General features: G+C 40.3%; 1 protein-coding gene across 1 annotated transcript in view; it reads left to right on the top strand.

The window, feature by feature from the left end:
- Positions 1 to 18,705, top strand: part of LAPTM4B (lysosomal protein transmembrane 4 beta) — a 59,575-nt gene extending 40,870 nt beyond the window's left edge. The window contains exon 7 of the mRNA XM_036378606.2: positions 16,672 to 18,705. Coding sequence (XP_036234499.1) covers positions 16,672 to 16,746 — 75 coding nt within the window. The 3' untranslated portion in view covers positions 16,747 to 18,705. The remainder of the gene's footprint in view (positions 1 to 16,671) is intronic.
- Positions 18,706 to 22,734: the final 4,029 nt, after the last annotated feature.

Below are 22,734 nucleotides of genomic sequence, written 5' to 3'. Positions count from 1 at the left end.
GCAGCAGAAGTTCAGTGATTCATTTCCCTGTACATGATGGGGTTTGTATGGTAAGGAGACCAAATGAAACAAAGATTGACATGAAAGCCATTAATAAACAGATTTTGACCTCAAAGTATGGAAGGCATAGGTTCACTTTATAGTAGTTTAGTGCTTACATGCACATGTGCAAGACATGATTGCTAAGCTTTTTGCAGAAGGCACTGAAGGACTATGGGAAGAAAGGGTCTCTGGAAAATAGCCAGTTCTGTTTGCAGTGGTGTTGCCATGGAGCTGCTCAGTTCCACCTGGGGGCTCTGTGCCAGAGCAGTCCCTGGGGTGACCCAGGGCTGATGAACAAGGCTCTTTACACCATTTACATAACAGAATGAGAGCAGCACAAACTTGGTCCTCTGGATCATCAGGGTAAAATCCCAGGATTGCCTTGCTCAGGTTTTCCTAACTGTGGGTGGTCTCCACACACCGAGGTTTTAGACTGCCAGCTGTAATCCTTTGGAATGAGTGATTCCCAGGCAGCCACAAGGGCTTAGTAAACCATCACTACTTTTACATGAAAGACATAACTCTTGTGTAGATATTTGTCTTCTATACCTGAAGCTTCAAGAAAAACATAAGAAGTTTTACAAACCATGATCACAGCTGGCAACTAGGACATTTAAGTATAAAAACATGGATTTATTGAGACCTAAGAAGTATTACTATTTTCTTTACTGGGATCTACTTTGAATAAACCCAGGAATTTTATGTGAAATGATTTTGATAGTTCTTTTGTTCAGCCTGTAGGTAGCTGTAACTCAGCTTCAAACACTGTTAACTCTACAACCCACAGAGCCAGCTGGCTCATCAGTGAGAGAGTGTCAGCTGGATTATCTGGGAAACTAAACTTAGTTTTTGAAAGTTACATTAAAACCACCTGCTTCACTGCTGCCTTCATAAAACAAAAGACTGTTTTTAGAGGTGCCTGGCTACCAAAGCTCTTCTCAGTACTTTTGTACTTGGTGATTACCAAATGTTTCTGTGGGAAAAGGAAGCCCTTTTATCCCCTTCACAGATGACATTGTTGGACTGAGCCTTTAATTTAACTTTGCTTATCTTGCTCTTAGAAGACTTCTAAAGCAAAAGCAGGTTGTGAGAAAGGTTGTGCATTCCTAGCTAGGGCTCTGACCATTGGACTCTTCTTCCTTTCCCAGTATTTACACTTCTTTAATAAGGTGAGAATCTGTTCCTGTAAGGTATGAGGCATCTTTCTAAAGAAGTTCAATAAGATGACATTAAATGAGAAAGAGCTGTGTGGGAATTTATCAGCTAACCAGAAAAAAATCACTCAAAATTTCCTCTTTGTGAGTACAGAAAGGCTCAGGAGGAAGGCAAGAGGAGAGTCACTAACAGCCTGGGTTTTGAATTATGTATTTGAGGTAGAGGCAAGCTTCATTCAAACCCATGTCTGACTACTTCTTTCTAGTCAGGGTGAGCACCTTCACCCTTAGGTGACACATTCCACATCCATCTCTTTCATATCCTTCCCTGACAAGCTCCATGGGCACCCACCAGCACAGTGCACTCAGGGTTGTGACGGAGGAGCTGATGTGCTCCTGAGCAGCCTCTTTCTTTCTTCTGCTCTTTCTGAGCTTCAGAAGGAATGACAGTGTGTGGGGTTAAATCCCCATCATTCTCCACTGTGAGTCAGAAGACAGTTGTTCCCTCTGTTCACCCCCTGGAATCACAGCCTTAAGAAGATTATCTTTCTCTGCATGGATGTCTGCATTCCGAAACATACACAAACCCCTCTCCACATGACCATAAAAAAATGCAGGCACAACACTGTTGGTTTAAAATGGTTTCAAAATGAAGCATGGAAGAAAAGGGCTTTGAAAGTGAAATACTGAGGACCTCTGAGAGTTTAGAGCTCTTAAGGAAACCTTACAAAATTTTGAAATGCTGTGATGGGTCACTACAGTCTGTGTAATTGTATAATATTCTCCCAACATTCAAGTGTACTTTAGTATTAAAATTATGTTTTTCCACTTTTATGAATACTGGAAAAATTCTTTCAGCAGGGCTTCTTCATACCAATATGCCTTTAAATCATGAGCTACAAGTTTCTTAACAAATATGTGTCAATCTCTGCCCTCTTTATTGAAATAAATATGTCATTTTTAGAATCAAACCTGCTACCTGAATTCCAACAGAGCTGCAGGTCTTACCTGCAGGCATGCTCATCTTCAGGGATGTTTTTTGATATGTACTTGTCATCAGTATCAGCTAAAGAATCTGTGCAAACAGAAGTAGAAATCTAAGCTTAAATATGAGACTGGGTGTAATTGCTACAGTTTAGAGTAAAAATTTTAAGTATTATGGAATCATAGAATCACAGAGTGGTTTGGGTTGGAAGGGACCTTCAAGATCATTTAGTTCCAACCCCTCTGCCATGGGCAGTGACACCTTCCACTAGACCAGGCTGCTCAAAGCCTCATCCAACCTAGCTTGGAACACTTCTGGGAATGAGCCATCCACAGCTTCTCTGGGCAACCTGCTCCAGTGTTTTCCCACTCTCTCAGTAAAGAATTTCTTCCTAATGTCTAATTTACACCTACGCTCAGTTTAAAGCCATTCCCCCTTGTCCTATCACTCCATGCTGTCATGAAAAGTCCCACTGCAGCTTTCTTGTAGACCCTCTTTAGATACTGGAAGGTGCTATAAGGTTTCCCTGGAGCCTCTTTTTCTCCATTTTTGTGGCCCTCCTTTGGATTGGCTCCTACAGGTCCATGCCCTACTTATGATGAGACCCCCAGAGCTTTCTTCTTTATAGGAGGATTTTGTCTTAAAATCAATCCTGTAATCTGAATTGCTTCATGCTACCCATTTGCTCTGTTCTCAGCACAGAAATTTCCAGTTAGTTCCCCTGGTCAAACTGGTTCTTATAAATAATGCTCATAGATCTAATCTGTAACTAACCTTTTATCAGCTACCAGATAATCTGATTTTTGTCACTCAGTGTAAGTGGTTTAAGCCATCTTTTTGCAAGCTGCCATCTGGAGCAAACATCCCTCCTCCTGCTGCAGGCTGTGAATGGGATACTCCTGCTGCCCACTGGGTGAGAGATCCTCCTTCTGTGACCTTTGATCAAAATTTGACACCACATGAATATGCCTGGCTTGGCTCCATCAATAGACTGTGGTCTGACATGGGAGTGCCAGCTGATGCTGGGCAGGGGAATGGCTTGGACCCCAGGCAGGGGGAAGATGTGACACTCTTATGCTCCTGAGGACCTGAGAATCCAGCTGTGTACATTAGTCACAGCAGAGTCTCTTGGGAATATGGATCTCCTTCCTCCTAAGTGTTTTTCCAGTACTTCTCTCAGTTTCTGGAGATGTCTGTAGGAGGTTTTGGCGTGGCAGTAAAGTGGATTACCCTGCAGTAATCTGAGGATTGCTTGTCCCACTTTCCCAATCCATAGTAACCTGAGGATGGTTTTTCCCCCTTTCCCAATCTGGGATTGCTTTCTCCTGCCACCTTCTCAAATGCACCATGGATGAGGGTTAATTTTCCACACAGGTTTAAACTTTCACAATAGTACATGGAAATGTTCATCCAGTTTGGAAAAATTGCCAGTGTAGAGGTGCAAAAGATAACCCAAAGTTAGACATTTGTTCTCTGGAGCAGTAGCAGCTCTATTGTGCTCTTGGACAGATTTCAGTCTGTCTATTTTTAACTCTCACTGAAGCCAATCAATGGAAGTTTCATCTCCGGTCATGCTGCCAGTGGGGATAAAATGTAAAGCTGTAAATCTCTCTTCAAAGTGGGATTTAGATCTTTATGTGCTTTATAAAATCGCTTCAATAGATTTTATCTTACATACACTTATGGTTAATAAGTTACTTTTTAAAAAATGCAGATATATTCCCTCTGTGGACATGACCTCAGCTTAGTAGCCTGCAATTAATTGGTCAACACTTCTGTTTGCTTTCCCTTTCTCAAAGCAATAGGAGACCTATTTGAGAAGTGCAGAAGTAGATCTTTCATTCCTGCTGGATGATTTCTCTGAGCAGAGGAAGAAATTCTTTGGTAAAGTTGGAAGAGCCATTCTTTGTATAATTGTGTTATTGATTTGGTGATTCATTTGGCTATGGACAGAGGGAAGGACCCTTAGACTCATGCCAGTTAAACAGACTGAAGCATGAGATGGATCCCAGAGACAGATAAACCATAGCAAGAGCTCTTATTTCTGATAGATGCTTTGGAACCTGTGGTTTCCAGCTGCTGAGCCAGATTTGGGATGGTATGTGTCAGAGTAGAAAACAGCTCAGAGAAAAATTCTGCTTTAAAAATGTTTTCCCTAAAAATCCTACAAACTTGTCAATGCTCACCAGGTAGCTGGTCTTGTGTGGCCGTTTGTGTGCCACAAACTGTTGCTGGGCCACTAGATCACAAATATCTTTTTGCAGTGAATGGTAACCAGGGAAATATTTCAAAATGAGCTGACACCACAAATGAATATCCCTGGCATGACTCTCTCAGTGCATTCAGGGCCTACAATGGAGTCCAGGCAGAGGACCCTTGACCTTCCTTATTGGAAACTGTCTGGTAAAACCTGCAAGAGGAAAGGCAGGTAAAGCAGGACATAGAGAAGAGGAAGAAGAACCAGGGACAAGAAATAAAGGATATAAGTAGAACTACCCAGCGCAATAAGTAAATTCATTAGTAATACAATGTAATAGTCTACATGAGACCTAGAAATGTGGTTTAAATGCTGGAGTTGTTTTTCTTCAGAATTGCACTTTGTAAACATAACAACACAAGCAATTTCTTTAATGAGAGAATCTTCAGAGGCCTCAAGATCCCCATGGATGCCACCATTCACATCTTGGTCATACGCATGTGCCACGTGTGCAGTTCTTCCTCTTCTGTTTGATTCTGAATTGCAGAAAAGTATCATGATGGTCTGTATCTGCCAACAAACAGCTACTCAGCTGCTCCAGCATTTCATATTCTACTTGCAGTGAAGTCCCATGCCTTGTCAGCTGACCTTTAATCTTAGTGAAGAGATTGGTCATTTATTTTTCTATTTTTATTAAACTTTCCATCTTACCATCTATTCTCAGTCTTGCTTCCACTTTTTCCCTGTTTATGGAAGATTTTTTAAATTAAAATCCAGCATTCCCTTTGGTCAGAATTACTTCATGCTGCCTGTTTTCTTTGTTGCTTAGTGCTATAGGCTAATTGCACTTCTTGTTATGGGTGTCAACTATTATTAGGTAGCTGCTGTCAAAAGCCAGCTGTACTGTTTGGAATGGACTATTAACAACCTCAATTTGGAGCAAATACCCTCTTAAGTTCAAAAACAAGATTTCCAAAATATTTTCATTTGTCATGGCAGTTATAAATTTACCTGTGAGCTAAATTACAAGTTCAAAATATACATGTTTATCTATTTTCTTCAGAAGATTTTAAATTTGTATTTATTTGCAAATTTATTTATTTGGAATTTGGAACTAATACGTGACAATTTGTGAGAGATTTACAATAAAACAGACAATTCTGTTCTCAGTGTTCATAATTAGATTAAAAAGAAGACATGAAATGGGGACATGTAATTTAAATCTTCCAAATCTTTTTGGGTTCACTAATTGGGTATGTTGCAATGTAGGAAATAAACATGTTTAGAAATTTGCAGTGCTTCTTTCTTTAGTGCTTTTTATCCTAATGGGATTGATTCACTACCATCTGACAGCTGCTGCTTTTTGGGCTTCAAAACACAAGTCAAAGTCTTCAGTATAATTCCAAGGATACGTATCAGTGCAGCAAAAGTCAATGACAACTTAAATCCCCATTAGCCAGGGTGTATGGGTGTTAAGCTGAGCTGTGTGTGAATTTTCCAGGTCAGGCTCAAGTCATAGTTACACTTTGCACCAAAGGACGGGGGAGGTGAGAATTTGCTCAGGCAGGTGTTGCTCAAACAGGGAGTTGCAGCAGGGTGTGAGAGGCAGAGTCCCAGCAGAAATGAGCCATGCTGGGGCTTTTTAGCTGTAGAGTTGGCCTGTGCAGGAGCCCTGCCCTGCTGCAGAGCTCTCCCCAGGCGTGGTCCTGCTGCAGCTCCAGCACTACCTCATCTGGTGTCACCTCATCACATCCTCCTGCACTGCCCTGGCCTTGGCCAAGCAGAGGAGGAGCTCCTCACACATCCCAGTCCCTCCCTCCCCAGGGCTCTCTGACAAAGCTCTCCCAGCCCCACAAAGTGCTCAGATGCTGAAGAGCCCCCAGCTGGGTGGGGGGAGTGGTGACAGCTGGTGCTCAGCGGTGGCTGTGTGCTCTAGAGATGGCCTGGAGGCCACGCTCCCTGCCAGGGAGGGACACCCAGCTGCCCGTGTTTGGCAGTGGCCAGGAGGCCTGTCTGTCCTTCTGTGGCTGTTAATGGTTTCAGCTAACTTATGGGCTTTAAGTCTCATTGCATTTCACTTTAGTGGCTCCCTTAGGGCAATTGCACTCTTCCCAAGCATCTCTTGGGACTCTTTATGGACACAGGGCTGTCCACTGTGGTCTGTTCCAAACTGCACAGCACTTGTGGCTTTGCTCCTCTGTCTTATGAGCAGTGAGGAAAGCAAGGTCTGCTTTAAAATGACTTGAGAACAGACACTGAACATCAGAAAGGCCAAGGCTGAGTGGGTATTCATCCACCAAATTTAGAAAATCTGCAAAAGTTTTTGGGAGTTTCTGGCTGACAGGTGCTTTACAGTTGTGATTTACTTACAGTAATAGATTTTTTTTACTTCCAGTAATAGATTTTTTTACTTACAGTAATAGATTTTTTTATATACAGACATGAGCCTTTCCAGCAGCATCTGTAATGTAAGCATGGCTGTGATAACCACACTCTTGGGAGATCATCAGTCCTGTTAAACAATTTGGGTGTCCCATGTGAGCTATACCCAGCTTTCTGTCTTGTTAACACTTGAGTGGAATACACGATGTAATTGTAAAAGATTAGGTTAGAAAGAGAGGTAATTTAGTAATTAAAAAGTCCACTGAAAGAGTAGTGATCTCTCAGTTTTCTGCACTCAAGACATCAACCATTTGTTACACAGAGTAGATGTATGCTTCAATGTCTTCAGTACGGGTGACTTGTAAATGAATATACCCTGGGAAAGCATGTGCTTACCCAGAAAGTGCTCATTTTGAAAACAAAAAAAGGAAAAATTGAAAAAATAATGCTGTTCTGCCTGTACAAAGTCACGATGTACAGCTAGAGATGCAGCAGTATGAGGCTGACCAAGGTGTAGGAAAGATGTCTGTGACCTGAAGAGGGCTGTTGCTCCATGCCTCTGAATGGAGAGGGTAATTACACCATTATTCTGCATGACTTTTATGAGACTGCACATGATGAAACAAGACAATAGCTTCCTCAGTTCAATTTTCTTCCCATGCAAGGGTAATCACAGTCTGTCCCTAAATATTGTTGTATCCTAGAAATATATACATTTATTCATCTATCTGGAGTGCTGAAAACATTGTGCTGCTTCATTACAGAATTTCATAAACTCATGTAAAGTTTCCTAAATAGTGTCTTGGAGAGCTGGTGGCTTGGAATAAACAAGCAGTTTTTCCAAAGAAAAGCCATACCAGCTCTAACTTTGCACAGATGATTTTGGAGCACTGAATCCTACTTCTTTGCTGAATGGGGTTATAAATTATCTCTGAGCTATTCTGCTTCCAGTTACTCCATCTGTAATCATTCTAGTGTGGTTTCTAAAGGAAATACATACATATAAACATGAAAATACTTCCTGTCCACGTTGAGAGGAAGATTTCTTGGGATTTATTTGAAAGACAACATGTAATGAAATCCTTAAATAGTAATTAACTAGCATACTTTGGACAGATTTTGCAAATAAAAGCATCCAAATGAAACCATAACAGCATCTGTGTATGAAGCAAAGTCAAACATTTCTCATTTAATATTAAAAAGACTTGACTCAGATATGAAGCTTTGGTTTTGGCCCTATACCCAGGGCTCTTCTTATCCAGGGGCAAGGAGAAAGAAGAAGAGAAAGATGGGAACATTTTTTAAGACATTGATGTGTTACTTCCTTAGAAACATCTGCTTTAACTGGACTCATTTGACCAAAGCATCATTTACATTGTAAACAAGCACATTTGAAGCAGATATTTATAAGTATTTACTTATAAGAATTGCTTCTAAAGGGCAGTTGATTTCATTGGAAGACCATCTGACCAGGTCAGGTGGGTGAAAGTGGCTGCCACTTTCCTGAGCTCAAATGTAGGTCAGCTCCCTCCCCAGAATTATGTGCAGCACATACCTCTCACAAACCTGGTCTTGGAGCTCTCCCTTCAGCCTGGACCCAAAACTGTCAAGTGGGTTTCTTGGTGTGAAGAAAGTAAGTGGGGACTGCCCTGCAGGGGAGCAAGGATCCTTAGTGAGATGAAAGAGGGCAGAACAAGAGAGGACCTAACAGAGGTCTTTAGAGTCATGAGTGGCAGAGGGGGTGCTCACTGACTTAGAAAGGAGCTAGGGGCCACTCAGTGGAACAGCTACTGGCAGGTTTCATAGCAAACCAAAGGCATTTCTTCATGAAACACCTACATGAGCTGTGGGTCTGCTTACCAGGGGACATTGCAGTGCTAGACATCAGCATGGATTGAAATACAGGCTAGAAAAATCAATGAAAGAAAAATTCATTTAATGACCAGTAACCCAAGTCCTTGACAATCAAATTTCTGACAGTTTAGAGAATATTCTGGGCAGGTTGTAACTACATATGTTTGCACTGGTCTTTCTAAATTTCTTTAATTGTTCTGTCTTGCACTTCTGTTTCTCTATCATCCACCACTTATTACTGTATCTGGATGGACCTTTAAACTTACCCAGGAGAGCTGTTCCTACATGCAAGTGCTTGACTGCAGCATTCTGAAAGCTAATCCCCACTTCTGTCTCCAGTGCTTGCCTTGTATGCAACATCTGACTGCTTCTCACCACATAATAATAATAATAATAATAATAATAATAATAATAATAATAATAGTTGTTGATGTTGTTGTTGTTATTGTTAGTCCTCTTTCTTCACTACTGGAAGAAAGCTCCCTCTTCTCCTGAAGGCTGACAGCCTTTTCATACAGTCAATGTAAAATGTGAATTTGTGTTAAGGGATTAAATAGAAAACTGAATTCTCAGTGGATTTAGTTTTAGTACTTCTTGTTTCTCCACTGGTGGGTGCTGTGTGCAGTTTTGGGCACCACAATATAAGAAAGATATAAAGCTATTAGGGAGTGTCCAAAGGAGGGCCACAAGCATGGTGAAGGGTCTGGAGGGGAAGCTGTACGAGGAGTGGCTGAGGTCACTTGGTCTGTTCAGCCTGGAGGAGAGGAGACTGAGGGGAGACCTCATAGAGGTTTACAGCTTGCTCACAAGGGGAAGTGTAGTGGCAGACATTGATCTCCTCTCTCTGGTCACCAGTGGGAATGGCCTGACATTGTGTCAGGGGAAGTTAAGATTGGATATCAGGAAAAGGCTCTTCACCCAGAGGCTGGTTGGGCACTGGAACAGGCTCCCCTGGGAAGTGATCACAGCATCAGCCTGACAGAGCCCAAGAAGCATTTGAACAATGTTCTAAAGCACATGGTGTGACTCTTGGGGATGGTCCTGTGCAGGGCAAGGAGTTGGGCTTCAATGATCCTTGTGGGTCCCTTCCAACTCAGGATATTCTATGATTCTGTGAACTCTTGGAAACTCATTATAGAAAAAACATATTTCTTCAGATACTCTTGATAAATGCTACTTCTTTTACCCCTACACAGAGAAATGTTGAAAACTTTTGAGGGTCAGCCTCAATAAAATCACTGTATTTAGTAGCTTCCAGTAAATCTTGTACAGGAAGTAAAACAAGTGCTACATTAATAGGCTTATTTACTTTCAAATAACATACAAAATTGATTAAATAATTAGTGATATTTACATATAGTGCAGACCTCATTGTCACACAAAGTACTAAAGGAAATAGCTACCACTTTGTGGCTCGAGTCTCCACAACAGAGCTTAAATTGAGGAGATTTGGATTTCAGAAATTTTTAAGAAAAAAAATATACCTTAATTTGACATTTTCCTTTGTAAGCTCAGACTGCTCAGAAAAGAAAACACATTGTCAAACTTGACAGGAAAACATTGCAAAGGGAGAATTATCCTAAGCCTTTCCTGCCTACAGAGTGAAGCAATCAGCTGGCTGTAGCTGTGTATGCACACAGACGTCTGCTGTTTTCCCCAGGTGATCTTCATAACATCTGTGTAGTCAAGAGCCCAACAGTACATTTGAGACTATCTTGAATGGGACAGGTGGTCTTGATGGCAGCCTTCCCTCTAGAGCTGTTTGTAGGCTGGATGCTGCTTCACTGCAGCTGAACGTGCTTTAAGTTGCAGTTAATGGCTCCTCAAAGCACCACAGCTGTGGGAGGAAATTCCACTGCTCTTGGCTGGGTAAATGACAGGACAGCAGGGAAGTAAACATGAAATTAGTAAATGTGATTGCACACCATTAAACCCTCTCCAAAGCACACAGTGGTGTCAGATTGGTGCAAGGCAGTTGTTGGTCATGGCTGGAATCACTGAGGTGAAATGAGCCCAAAGCAGAGGGCTGGTGCAATTAGGCTTGTGCTGCTTAAAACCTCTTCTTTCAGTTCAGTTGTCTCTGAACCTGATGCATCAGCCTTGTGCTGTATCAAGGGGGAAATGTACCCTGCATTAGGAAAGGCATGTGGTGACTGTATTTCAGCACTGCATTCAGCACTGGCATATTCTTCCCATCTGTCTAACACTATTCACCCTGTGGTTACACTCTCCCTCCTCTTTTTAATAAACAGGGAATACAGTCTGAGCCCGCTGACTCTTTGTATTTGACCTGGGGCTCCTTTTGCCCTCTCTTCTTTTCCTCCCCACACACTCACATTGGCCTTCCCTAAGGATTTAGGTGTCTAAAATGTAAAGGTCACTGCTGCAGAAGAATTATGTGCAGCACATACAGAGCTGTGGTGAAGAGCTTGGGATAAACATTTTCAGGCATAGGCTGAAATTTCTTCAAATACATATTTAGTTTGTAAATATTTCCACAATTTCCACCTGTGTTCATACAGTCAAATCCAAGTGTCATCCAAGGGAGTTTTGACTCTGTCTTGATGTTTCCAACATCTTTCAAGATGTAACAAATAATACCCCTGTTTTACAAACAGGTGAGATCCTTCTAAGCAAAGTTAAACGATTTGTCAGAGATCCAAACAATAGCAACAGGACCAGGACAAGACCAGGAGTAAATTGCAGTAGTAATGACCCTAGTTCTACACAATTATTTATTGCCACCTGTTACTGTGATCTGTGTGATGCAACCTGAAGTCCTTCAGCATAAAGCAAAGGTGTTTTTACTGAAAAGCTGAAGTTTGAGAAAACATCATGAATGCTCACTCTAACCATCAGTACTTATCATAGACCTTTTTAATCTATAGCCTTTTTTTGGCATTTAAGAAGGTGTTGGATAAAAGTATAATAGAGCTGTGTGTGTTTCTAACAAGACATCAACAAGGTTTTTTGTCATGGGAACTCCCAAATGTTTCATACAGCAGCCAAACAGAATGCTGTTAAAACTCAAAACTTCTGTGCAGCAACAGTACCCTTCCATCCAGTGGAGAATGCAAATGGCTGATGGGAAAAGCAATCCAAAGCTCTCTGGAGACACATAAAGTTTTCTGTTGAGTTCAGTGAGGTTTGGGTGAGAATGCAGAAATAGTCAATTGATCAAAATTTTATTTTACTCATACAGAACTGAGCACATTTTCTCCTTTAGAAAGAGGAGATCTAAGAGCTTGAGTTCAAACAGGAATCATTGCAGCAATATGAGAAAACTTATACATGTGCTGAAGAAAGAAAATTTTCTCCTGAAAGTTCAAGTAAATGTGGAATCAGCAGCAAAGATAAGGAGTGATTATTGAAATAATGTAATATGCCCCCCAAAGCAGGCAAACAAAGAAACAAACAAACAAAACGCTGTTGGGACAGGATTAGCTACAAACTGTTTGAATATACAAATTGAATTTACCTGTGTTTCTTCTCAGATATATTTCTAAGCAATGCCTTAAAAAACTTATTCTCCAAAACCAAATTAACCAGGATGTAAAAAATATGAAATGACATATGCTTATATTAACTGAATATGTTATAGCCATTGGCAAACTTGTTTGGTAATTATTTCTTTCAGAGAAGGTCATCCTGTATCATGTGCTTTATAAAAGAGATGCTTATGTAATACAATTAACCAAACCACTCAGATGACAGCAGCTAAGTCAGGAACAGGATTTCTTATGGGACAGTTACGGATTCCTTCTGCATATTATACAAGACTGCTTATCACAAAATGCTTAAATGCTATTGGGAGCGAAGCCCAGCACTCAGCATTCCCTGTCCCACTTGAGCATAGGGCTACCTAGCCCCAGTTTCCCTCCCTCCCCAACTGAAAACCCCATATCTGGAGCATTCATATGGCAGATTGGAGCTGTGGGTTTGAACCCTCTTGGTTTGAGACCCCTAGTGCTCTGATTTCAGAGTCTCTCTGTGATGCTTTTACACCAGACTATTGTACAAACAGTGAGTAATGTTACGTCTGGCTGCATTTTAAAGGATGGTGTTAAAACGGTACTTGCTTCTTAAATAAAAATAATGCAGTTATAGGGCTTGTGAAATAAGCTAGGAGCTTCTGTCCTTTAGATTTTAAGCATGCTATAAGACTGAACTTTGCAACTATTTAATCTTCCAAACTTGCTTGCTGGTCTACTGAAAAAAGCCAGAATGTCTTCACATAGGGATCACTGAGTACCAAAAAATGGGTGTCCTTCATAATTTTTATAGTAACTTGTGTGTGACAATCTCAAACACTCTGCAAACATGATTCCCACAGCGCTCAGGCAACTATCATACAATTTTCAATTCACAACAAAGAAATGCAAAAATGTAATGCCTGTGAAACAAAATGTGTCAGTTGTCTGAGTGGAGGTTCGGCCTTGGGTACTATATACCTAAAATATGCACATATCTTTTGTACTTTGTCAATCAATTTAGACTGTATCCATTCCAATCAGATTCACAGATAAGACTGAATAGTGAGTTTCTATTTTTCCAGTTTCTGAATTCACCCTTTGGCTCAGTGACTGGCTTCCATTTTCTGTCTCTGGAGAGCATAATCTACTGCCTGAATATCTATGCTGATTTATATTCACAGCACTTATCTGCTTCCATTAGCCATCATATCAGGTTTTCAGTTAGGTTTGAAGGACCATTATGGATGGATGGATGGATGGTTAAGAGCAGATAGTGGAGAGGAAAGACATAACCACCTGTGGATCCAGTGACAAGATCTGACAGTTGTAATGTCAATGTGTGTGGTCAAAATAATGGTTACAGTTGTGTTCTGTTGAGGGTGGGGACCCACAAACCAAAAAAGTTTGTCAGGTTATGTACCTGCAAGTTAGAAGAGGAACGCCCAGATCCCTTCCAAGGAGGAGTTTCTTTGTGTCTGATGCAGCACTATGGAGCATGCAGTTTTCTGATGGAGAGTTCCCAAAAAGAGTCAGGGGATGTTTGGGATCCTTGGTGGTCTACAGTCCTCTCTAGGAATATAACCACTGTTCGACCCTGCTTCTGCACTTGTGCTGTGTGTTGTATGTTGTATGGTCACCACAGAACAGGAAAATTGGCTCCAGAATGAGACTGTGCTACCTTTGTATGGTCCCACCTTTCCAGAATGTTCTGTTCCAACTTGCCCACTTGAATGGCCATTAGTGTTTGAGGCATAGTAATGCATTATCTCCTTGCTGTCTGCCACAGCACACGTCACAGCTGAGACAGCCATGATACACAGAATGTCACCATACAACTTCAGAAGGCTTTAATCTTTCACCCACACAGAGTGGCACCATACCACTTCAGAAAGCTACAAGCAGCTGCCCTTCTTGTTCTTTAGCTCAACCTTTTATATTCTTCCTCTTACCTGCATTGCTCCTTTGTGCCTTCTCTTCCCTTTGGTGATTGGTCAGTGCACCTGGCACTCCATGGCTCACTGCTTTCAATGCTGCTCACCTGCTTTTCACAGCTGTATCCTTTGGGGATGAGGCTCCCCCACAGCCCCACTCCCAATTACTACAAACTGTGTGCCTACAGCTGCCCAGACTTCTGTGGGCATTCCTATCTCCTCTCACTTCTTGTTGAACTGCTGGTAAGTGAGAAAGTGTCTTCTGAGGGGCCCTTAGGGCCATTGACCCATATATGAGGTTTGGGTCAATGAATGAAGAGTGCTTACTCCCAAGATGTAAAAGCCTCACCAGGAGGTGAGGCTTTTCTCCTACCAGACAGATTTTGTTTCATAAAAGAGTGAAGGGAATGGAGAAGTTCACTCATATCATTAATTCTCCAGGGCAGGAGACCTACTGGAAATGACAGCAACCTCAATGCTGAAGTAATAATATTGATGTAGCCTTAGGACACATGGATTTAAAAGAGGATCAGAGCACAGGAAGAGGTCTCATCCATTATTTATCAGCTCATCTTTATTAGCTGGAAGATGGACAGCTCTTTGGATGACAGGGCCTGCTGTCACTTCTTGTCACACCTGATGAAACAGACTCTGAACCTGAAAGAAATGGATCACAGGTTGGGGCTTAGCATTAGAAAAGTGCAGTAAGACAGCTAAATCTTCACAAGGGGAACTTCATTCATTTTCAGAGTAATCTCTAGGTCAGATTTAATTCCTAATTATATTGTGTCATAATAAACGAATGAACATGTTTCAGGATATTTGAGAAACTTTATTTAGTAACATGAGGATTGTACTAGAAATCCTGTTATTAAACTAGTGATCAGTGCTAGGGAGGGGATTTCATCTGTAGTGCTTTTCACAGTTAACATGCTTTAGCATTGTGATTTACTGAGGTTACATTGCAAAATATGGTTATGATTTTTATCATAATATATATTTGAAATTCTAAATCTTGTTCTGATTTCACTAGATAAATAGTCATAAGATGCTTTCAGCCTTTAAGGGTGACATAATTTATTAAATGCTTTTCAAATATGAGGGTTTTTAGATTGTGTAGTGCATAAAATACTGCACTTGCAAGCTCAAACATATGGTATTAATGAAGAGCAACAGCTCTGACAATTTCCTTTTCTAAGTAATGAAACTTTTCTGATTAAGGGCTGAAGATGCCAAGGTAGCCATTCTGTAATCTTAACAACATGCACAGATGTACTTGAACACATGGTCATCAATGCATGTTTGTAAACTCACATGAGTATAATGTGAATCACACTTGGAACTATCCCACAAAAGCCTGTTCCAAAGTCTATTTAAATCTACAGAACAATTCCTACTGATTTTGTATGTTGTGGTTGAGGTCCAAAAGGAATGATTATGGATGTTTCTTTGCAGAAGGCAGGTTATCAACTTCTATAGGAATTGGTGAAATCCTCTCATGGCAGAAGTCCCTATAGATATTCCCAATGTACATTTAGACAATCAGCTTTACATGCTCTTTAACGACCAAGAAGCAATGCTGATAAATCTGGAAATTCCGTTATGAATAACTTGTCATCAGCTGCATAAAGTATCTCAGACAGTGCACTTCAGTGATATTCTTACTTGTTATTAAGATATTTTAGGAAATGTACACTCATTCTTCATTCAGACATCTGTTTTATCCTCAGTCCCTGCTGGGGTTCACAGACCAACTCTTCCTTTGTCTTTTCACAAGCAAGCTAACTAATGTCAGTGCAGGTGCCATTAAAAAATGCATGATGGCTGGCATGCTTTCCTAAACAAGTAGGAGTCTTGGTTCAAATCTCTCCTCTGCCCTGTATGGCCTGAACTTATATCTCCCATGTCCTAGAAAGGTGCCTGGACTGCAGTGAATGGGGTTGATATATGACTAAACCTGTCCTAATTTCCTAATTGCTGTCAGATGTTTGAAGGATTCCCTGAAATGCTTCTGGGAGTATAGATCTTCTTCTCATGGCTGAATACTCCAGAAGTATAAAACTGGAGATTTATTTAGACATTGGGTAATTTGTTCTCCATTTACTTTCTTTTTCCCCACTCCAAAATAATTATTAGCTATTCCAGGGAGGGCTCAGAAGGAGAGGTTTTCTGGACTTTTCTCACTCTGGAAGTTTGAGCACTCCTCCAGGAGATAAGGTTTAGCACTCTTGACAGAGGAGAGCTGCAGAAGAAGCAGCCACTATCACTGCTATGCCAGATTGAGCAAATTCAGGTACCTGCAGTGAATTGATGAAATCAAGCTTTTACTGAGGTTACTATGAAATGAGAAGCAATCTGTTTTCTTTCATAATGAAAACAGATTATGAATATACATATTGAAAAGGAGGAACTTCATGCTAGTATTATTTCTTTTCCTAACTATTCTGCTCCTGCTTAATAATTTTACTCTTTTTTTTGTTTTGGTGTTTTGTCTTGGGTTTTTTTTTTGTTGGTTTGTTGGTTTGTTTGGAGTTTTTTGTTGTTTTGGGGTTTGATTGATTGGTTGTGGACAAGGCCTTAGGGGTTATCTTTTCTGTAAATTTTCTCATTTGACTTCTTTTTTAAAAATAAAACCTTTTTTCCTTTCCTGCAGGTCCTGCTACCACCATATGATGATCCTGTGAACGGAGCTGCTAAAGATCCACCACCACCTTATGTGTCAGCATAAGTGAGAGTGCTGTGTCCCTAGGGAGGATAGCTTTACTTTACAGACATTGAAGCAATAGTTTGATAATTTCACTTCCAGGATATAACCTCTGTGGGTTACACTTTGCTGTTTTGCTGACATATTGAAACTTAAATTGTATGACTCATATTCTGTAGATAGTTTTAATAATTTGCTGCAACTACAGTAGTTTCAGAAACTAGTGAACTGTTTTCAGAATAATTCTGGTTAGCACTAGGGTTACAGTAGTCACTAAATAGCTTTTTCCACCATGTCTGACATACAGTGCTAGTAGAACTTTGCATTCTCAATCAGGTTCAGAGTGTAACTTCATTTTTTAATTTGTAAAACTTCCGAAGTATTACAAATATGTTTCTTAGATGCCCACATTCAACTTCAGAATACAGACCAAGTCAAAAAAAGTGACATTCCAATTCATTCCTCTTCTGCAAGTATTTTTGAAGTTACTTTGCTATGAGTGATGATGATGATTGCAAGAAGAAGAATTAGTCTTATGCAGTATTCTCATCAACCTGGCTAATGGGAAACATATTTAATTGGGAAGGATAAGTATGGAAAATGAGAATAGACAAAACACCCTATGTGTAACAAGCCAGAACCTGTGGTCTACAGAGACTCACTTCATCCCAGCCTGAAACCATTCTAATGCTCAAAAAAAAAGTTAGCAAATTCTGATTACTTTCTTTACCGCCTACCCACCTTGTTCCTCTCCACTAACTTCACAAATAGTATTTTGAGGTCACAAAATCCCTGCTTTAAAGTCCCATGATTAGGTGACAAAGCTGTGTCTTTCACACTCAACATGCAAATGTTTTCCCATTGGAATGTGCCTGTAAATATTGCAGTGTTCTGCTGAGTGTTAACTAAATTATGCAGATTCTAAGATACATGTTCCCAACCTGTGGGGAACTTAAGCATGTAATTTTCTTTGAGCATCAGCAGATATGTTTTGTCTGTTTCTCATATACATCAATGTGAAGGTATAGATTCCTTTTATGACTGAACTGGTTGTACTGAGAATCTTTCTCATGGGACTCATCCACCCGTGAATGTTTGTGTGAGGTATTTATTTCTTCTCTAGAGAAGTGCCTCCTGCACATGTAACTTTTTGTTTTGATGAAGTTTCTACTTTTAATTGAAAAGAAACATGAAAAGGGAATATAATGTGTGTCTCTACCTCTCCTTGTTTCCCTCTGCATTGTCTCCTCTGCATTTGGGGTGATTGTACAGGCTGAAGCTCAGCTGGTGCCATTGCACAGCACCCCAGGTAAAGGGCAGTGCAGAGCTGAGTCGCAGTTTGGAGGGGCACCAGAAGACACCAAGGTGCCATCTCTCCTGTGGCTGGGCTGGCCGTGGGAGTGCTCACCCTCCTGAGGAGGACACCTGTCCTCACCCTTAGTGCATTGACTCCATTCTACCTACTGAAGAAATGTGGAACTTTTCCTGACTTTTTCTGGAAAAGAGCTTTCCAGGGGAACACAGGACCAACAAATTCTTTTCAGAGATTGCAACTGTGAGCTGTTCTTGCAGAAGCCAGGGAAGGAAAGGACAGATGCTTTCTGCCTGTCTCTCCCACATCCCTGGCAAAAGGCAGGACCCCATCTGCTTGTTGAAATTTTAGTTCATGGTTTATCTACTCTGAGATCAAGCTAAGCAATGCATTTGAATGAACCAATCCTGAAAACCATCCACTGATCTTTGTCACAGTCCTATTTTTTTCCTTTCTGAATAATGTCATCTACTCTCATTACAGGTGTCTTTGGGAATTAATCTGAATACGGGTGTTGTGCTGGCTGGCTGGGCTTCTGAGCTTCATTTTCTTTCATTCTTGACAGATTTGTGAAGGATGTTAAGCAGTCATCTGTTTCAGAAAAGCTGGTTGTAAATACATTGCATCTGTGTATACAAACTTCTCTACAATAAAAGGGATTGTTTCCTCAAGACTATGGAAATATTTTTTTTATTGTCTTCCAAGCACAAACATACATAAATTCCTGTCCAATCAGTCTGTCACCATAGAATTTTCTCTGTAGTGGACTAAAAGATACTTTTTTAGTCCACTCACCAGTCAATTAATCATCTTTCCCATCATACTGTATAAATGGAGGAGAAGACAGTAAATTCTATAATTTATTGCACAGTAAGACCAAAAGATAATTCAAGGTTTTAGTTCATTGTCCAAAACCACAGGCATTTTTTTTTGGTTCTGATGAAGTGTATAATACAGAACAGGGCTAAAAGACTTTAAGTTGTCTCACTAAGGAATCAAGACTTCTTCACACACCCCATGCATGCATAAATGTGAGTACAGTGTGTCCTGCCAGAACTCCCCTTGGATTTAGTCCAATTTGAGTCAAAGAGGGCAGGAAGGTTGTGGTATCAAATCCATTACATTCTTGCACACAGAGTAAATAGCTGGGTAGGAGGTAACAGATAATATAATATAAGTTTAGTTCTGGTGACATATCAGAGAATCCCCATGAGAGATGGGTTCCACTCCTCCTAAACAAAAATGAGATTCTGTGGTTTACATGAAGAGACATAAACTCCAGCTGAAGGGTTTTTATCCTCACATGCTGAATTCATTCTCCATTTCCATGTATAATTCTGGGGAATTTAGACCACAGCTTTTCTGTAATTCATTTTTTAACAGTCATCTGCAACACAACCTATAAAAAAGCTGGCTTCTTAAAGTTCTGTGTTTTGGGAGCTGCTTACTTCCAACAGTTTTTTCCAATATTCCTTGCATTTTTTCCTTTCTCACAGAGATAAGAGCATCTGTTTACTCAGATGGTCTCCTGGTTTTCTATCTGAAACTCTAATATAGCTGCTTTTTATTAATAATTTTTAGCAACTTAGGAGTGTAAAGAAAATACTTAGAGGAAATGTTGACATGAAACATAAATATAAAGCCAAAACCAGCAAATCTAAACTTTGTTAGTACCAGAAATACAAGTAGATCTTTTGCTGAAATCTCTTCTGGGGTTTTGGTTGCTTCTTTTTGGTTTTGTTTGTTTGGGAGTTTTTTTGTTTGGTTGGTTTTGGGTTTTTTTTTTTATGTGTGCTACAAGACATTGCAGGCTTCACAAATACTACACATGCTAAGGCACAAATCCAACTTTTCTCATATGTGCCTGATGCTTTTATTCCTGATTCAGCAATGCAGCAATGCAGCTTTCCTTTATTCTACATTCCATGCTTTATATTTGAGAAAGCAACAAGGAATTTGTAGTGGTGACCCAACAATGTGGCACTCGTGTTTGTAAGTACATGAAGTTTTCTAAAACAATTGCTAATGACCATCATTTTAGGAGTTAGTCTGTCTGTACTTCTTTGGGAAAACCTCTGGTTGGTAAAAACAATCCAGTCTTGATATGTTAGCAAAGGCCACATCGAATCAATATACAGCCAGATAAAGTCTTGGCAAGGAAGCAGAGCAAATGATAACCAGTTCCAAACAAATTCCAAATTCTTTCAAATTAGGGCATTCCTCACCACTACCCTGTTGGCTGGGGATACCATGGACAGTTTAAAAATTGTTGCTAATAACAAGTCTGTGCACAGTGGTGCTTGGAATGTGCAAAATGGAAGACTTGGCTACTGCTAAGGGCAGAAGGGGAAAAAAAAGGAGCAGGAGCAGAAACAGAACATGGGAGGGCAACATTCATGTACATCATGTACATGTAGAAACAGAACATGGGAGGGCAACATTCATGTACATCATGTACATTCATGTACAGCACAGAAACAAGGTTCACTGCTGCAATATTGCTTGACTTATGTGCCCTTTCTTTCTCCTCTGCTGTGGTCATGAGGAAATATAACTGCTCGTGTAACCTCTTATATTAGCTGTTAGATAAGCTCTGTTCCAGAATTCTATCACTGAAGGGGGTGATACCTGTGTCTTACTTGTTTTAATGCAAGGAAGTCTACAGATTAATATTTCTAAACCAAAAGGAGGATTGGTCTAATGCCTGCCAAACTGTCTAGTCAGACAGACAATTCTAAACTGCTCCTCTGGAGCTAAGTTTTATCCTTAGAGACTTCTTAGATGTTCTCTCCATAGAGGCTGGTCTCCTTAGATGCTGCTTCTCTGGAGCCAGGTTGTATCTTTCCCATTTACCCATCTCTATTAGCTGTAGAAACTGCAGTCAAATACCACAAAAAAGCATTTCTTGCAAATTCACAATGGACATATTTCAACACTATCTCAGTTCCCAGCTCTGAGAAATCCAAAACAGCAGCTATAACTATCTAAAGGGAGGCTTGGCTCTGATAAATCAGGATTAGTGTTCTTTCAGAGAAAGACTCTGGTATTTGTAAATGATGTCTCCACGCCCATGGGTTTGACCTGGAATCATTCTGCACTGTAGCCAGTTTTTCAGCTGAATAGCTCAGCAGGGTGTGGAATACAGATCTGTGACCTTCTGCCTGCAGCCTGTGTCTACCTCCAGCAGAAGAGGATACTCTAGCATTGGGAGTGAAAGCCTCATTGTCACCCAGCCAGCAGACACAAAGCTATTTCAAAGCAAAGAGGCAGTTCTACAGCTATACCCTGGACAATGAGCTACAACAGTAGTTTATTTTAGAGAAGAACCTCAGTGAAGTTTAATGCAGTAAATTATTTTCTTTTTCTTTAGAGGAATTAACTCTATCATAGCTGAAACCAGGACACAGATTATTCAAAGGTTTCAGATAGGAGAGTTTTCAGGAAATAATGAAATGTTTTCATTGGTAGCCAGAGCTGGACTTAACTAATTAGTCTGAGTGGAGGACACAGGGTCACTTGGAAAGCTGAATAAACAACAAGGAGATGAATCAGGCCTGCAGCAGGGCTGGCTACTTGGCTTACATGAGAAGCTTTGCTAGACAAAAGAGCTGTGAAGCTACTCTGAGGGAGGGAGCTGCAGCACTGCAGAGGCTCTGCAGGCATTCCAGAAGACTTCTGTTTGCTCTTTGAGGTTGACATGACCAGCAATAGCAGGGATGAGCCATATAAAGCTTTTTAGCCCATAATCCCTGAGCTCTATCACAGTACCTATGTGCATCCTAACTCTATAACTCTAACAGGCTTCTGTTTCATATAAACTTTCCCTAAGTATATAAATGCTTCTGGTTTTGAAAGAGTTGGGGTTTTTTTCAGATTATTTTTTTTTCATGTAATATTGAATCTGTTTCCCTCTCCAAAACTCCCCATTTCATGAACCTTCATGACAGTACAGGCAAGCATGAAATTAGAGGTCCAACATAGGTAAATTTTTAGCATCAAATCTTCTGATCCCATTCAAGGCCAGGATGGGCAAGGTGCTCTTCAAATTTCAGATACCATCCTAATAAGATGAGATATGTTCTACTTTATGGGTGGAAGATATTTCAGCCTTCATTCTATGCCAGAGGCAAGCACAAAACAGGCACCCTCTCTCTTATGGAGGGAGAAAAGGTACAGTGCTTTTATAGTTTTATTTTGTGTATCACCAGTACACCAGTTTAAGATCAACAGATGAAAAATAAATCAATGGGGCACTCCAGGAGATTGATACTATTTATATGAATGTGTTCATTCTTGGCAATATCAGATACACTCACCTGGGGCAGCAAGGACAATGGAAGTAAAAGAACAGAGGCAAGAGCTGGTAATTATTTAAAAATATTTATCTTCTGGGAATTTATAAAGTCTTCTGCCCATTCAATCATTAGAAAAATGGGATGACTTTTTTTTCTTTCATTGCATTAGAACAGAGGATGAAATTAGCTTTGTCAGTTGGACAGAACAGCTTAAATTTCCTGCTATTGTGTGATCCTGCTGATTTGCTTTTCATTAAAAAACAGCTAAAGAAGTTCAAAAAGCTCTTAAAAACAGACTATTTGATCCACTAGTTTTGAGTGGTTTTTTCTTTAAAAAAATTGACTTTGCTTGTTTTTTAATGTAAATATTTTCCTTTTAAATACATAGATATTAGTCACAGTATC

This window comes from Molothrus ater, chromosome 1 (genome assembly GCF_012460135.2).
Source record: "Molothrus ater isolate BHLD 08-10-18 breed brown headed cowbird chromosome 1, BPBGC_Mater_1.1, whole genome shotgun sequence".
Lineage (NCBI taxonomy): Eukaryota > Metazoa > Chordata > Aves > Passeriformes > Icteridae > Molothrus > Molothrus ater.
Note: the sequence above shows the minus strand (reverse complement) of the source record. Positions and strands in the feature narration are given on the sequence as shown.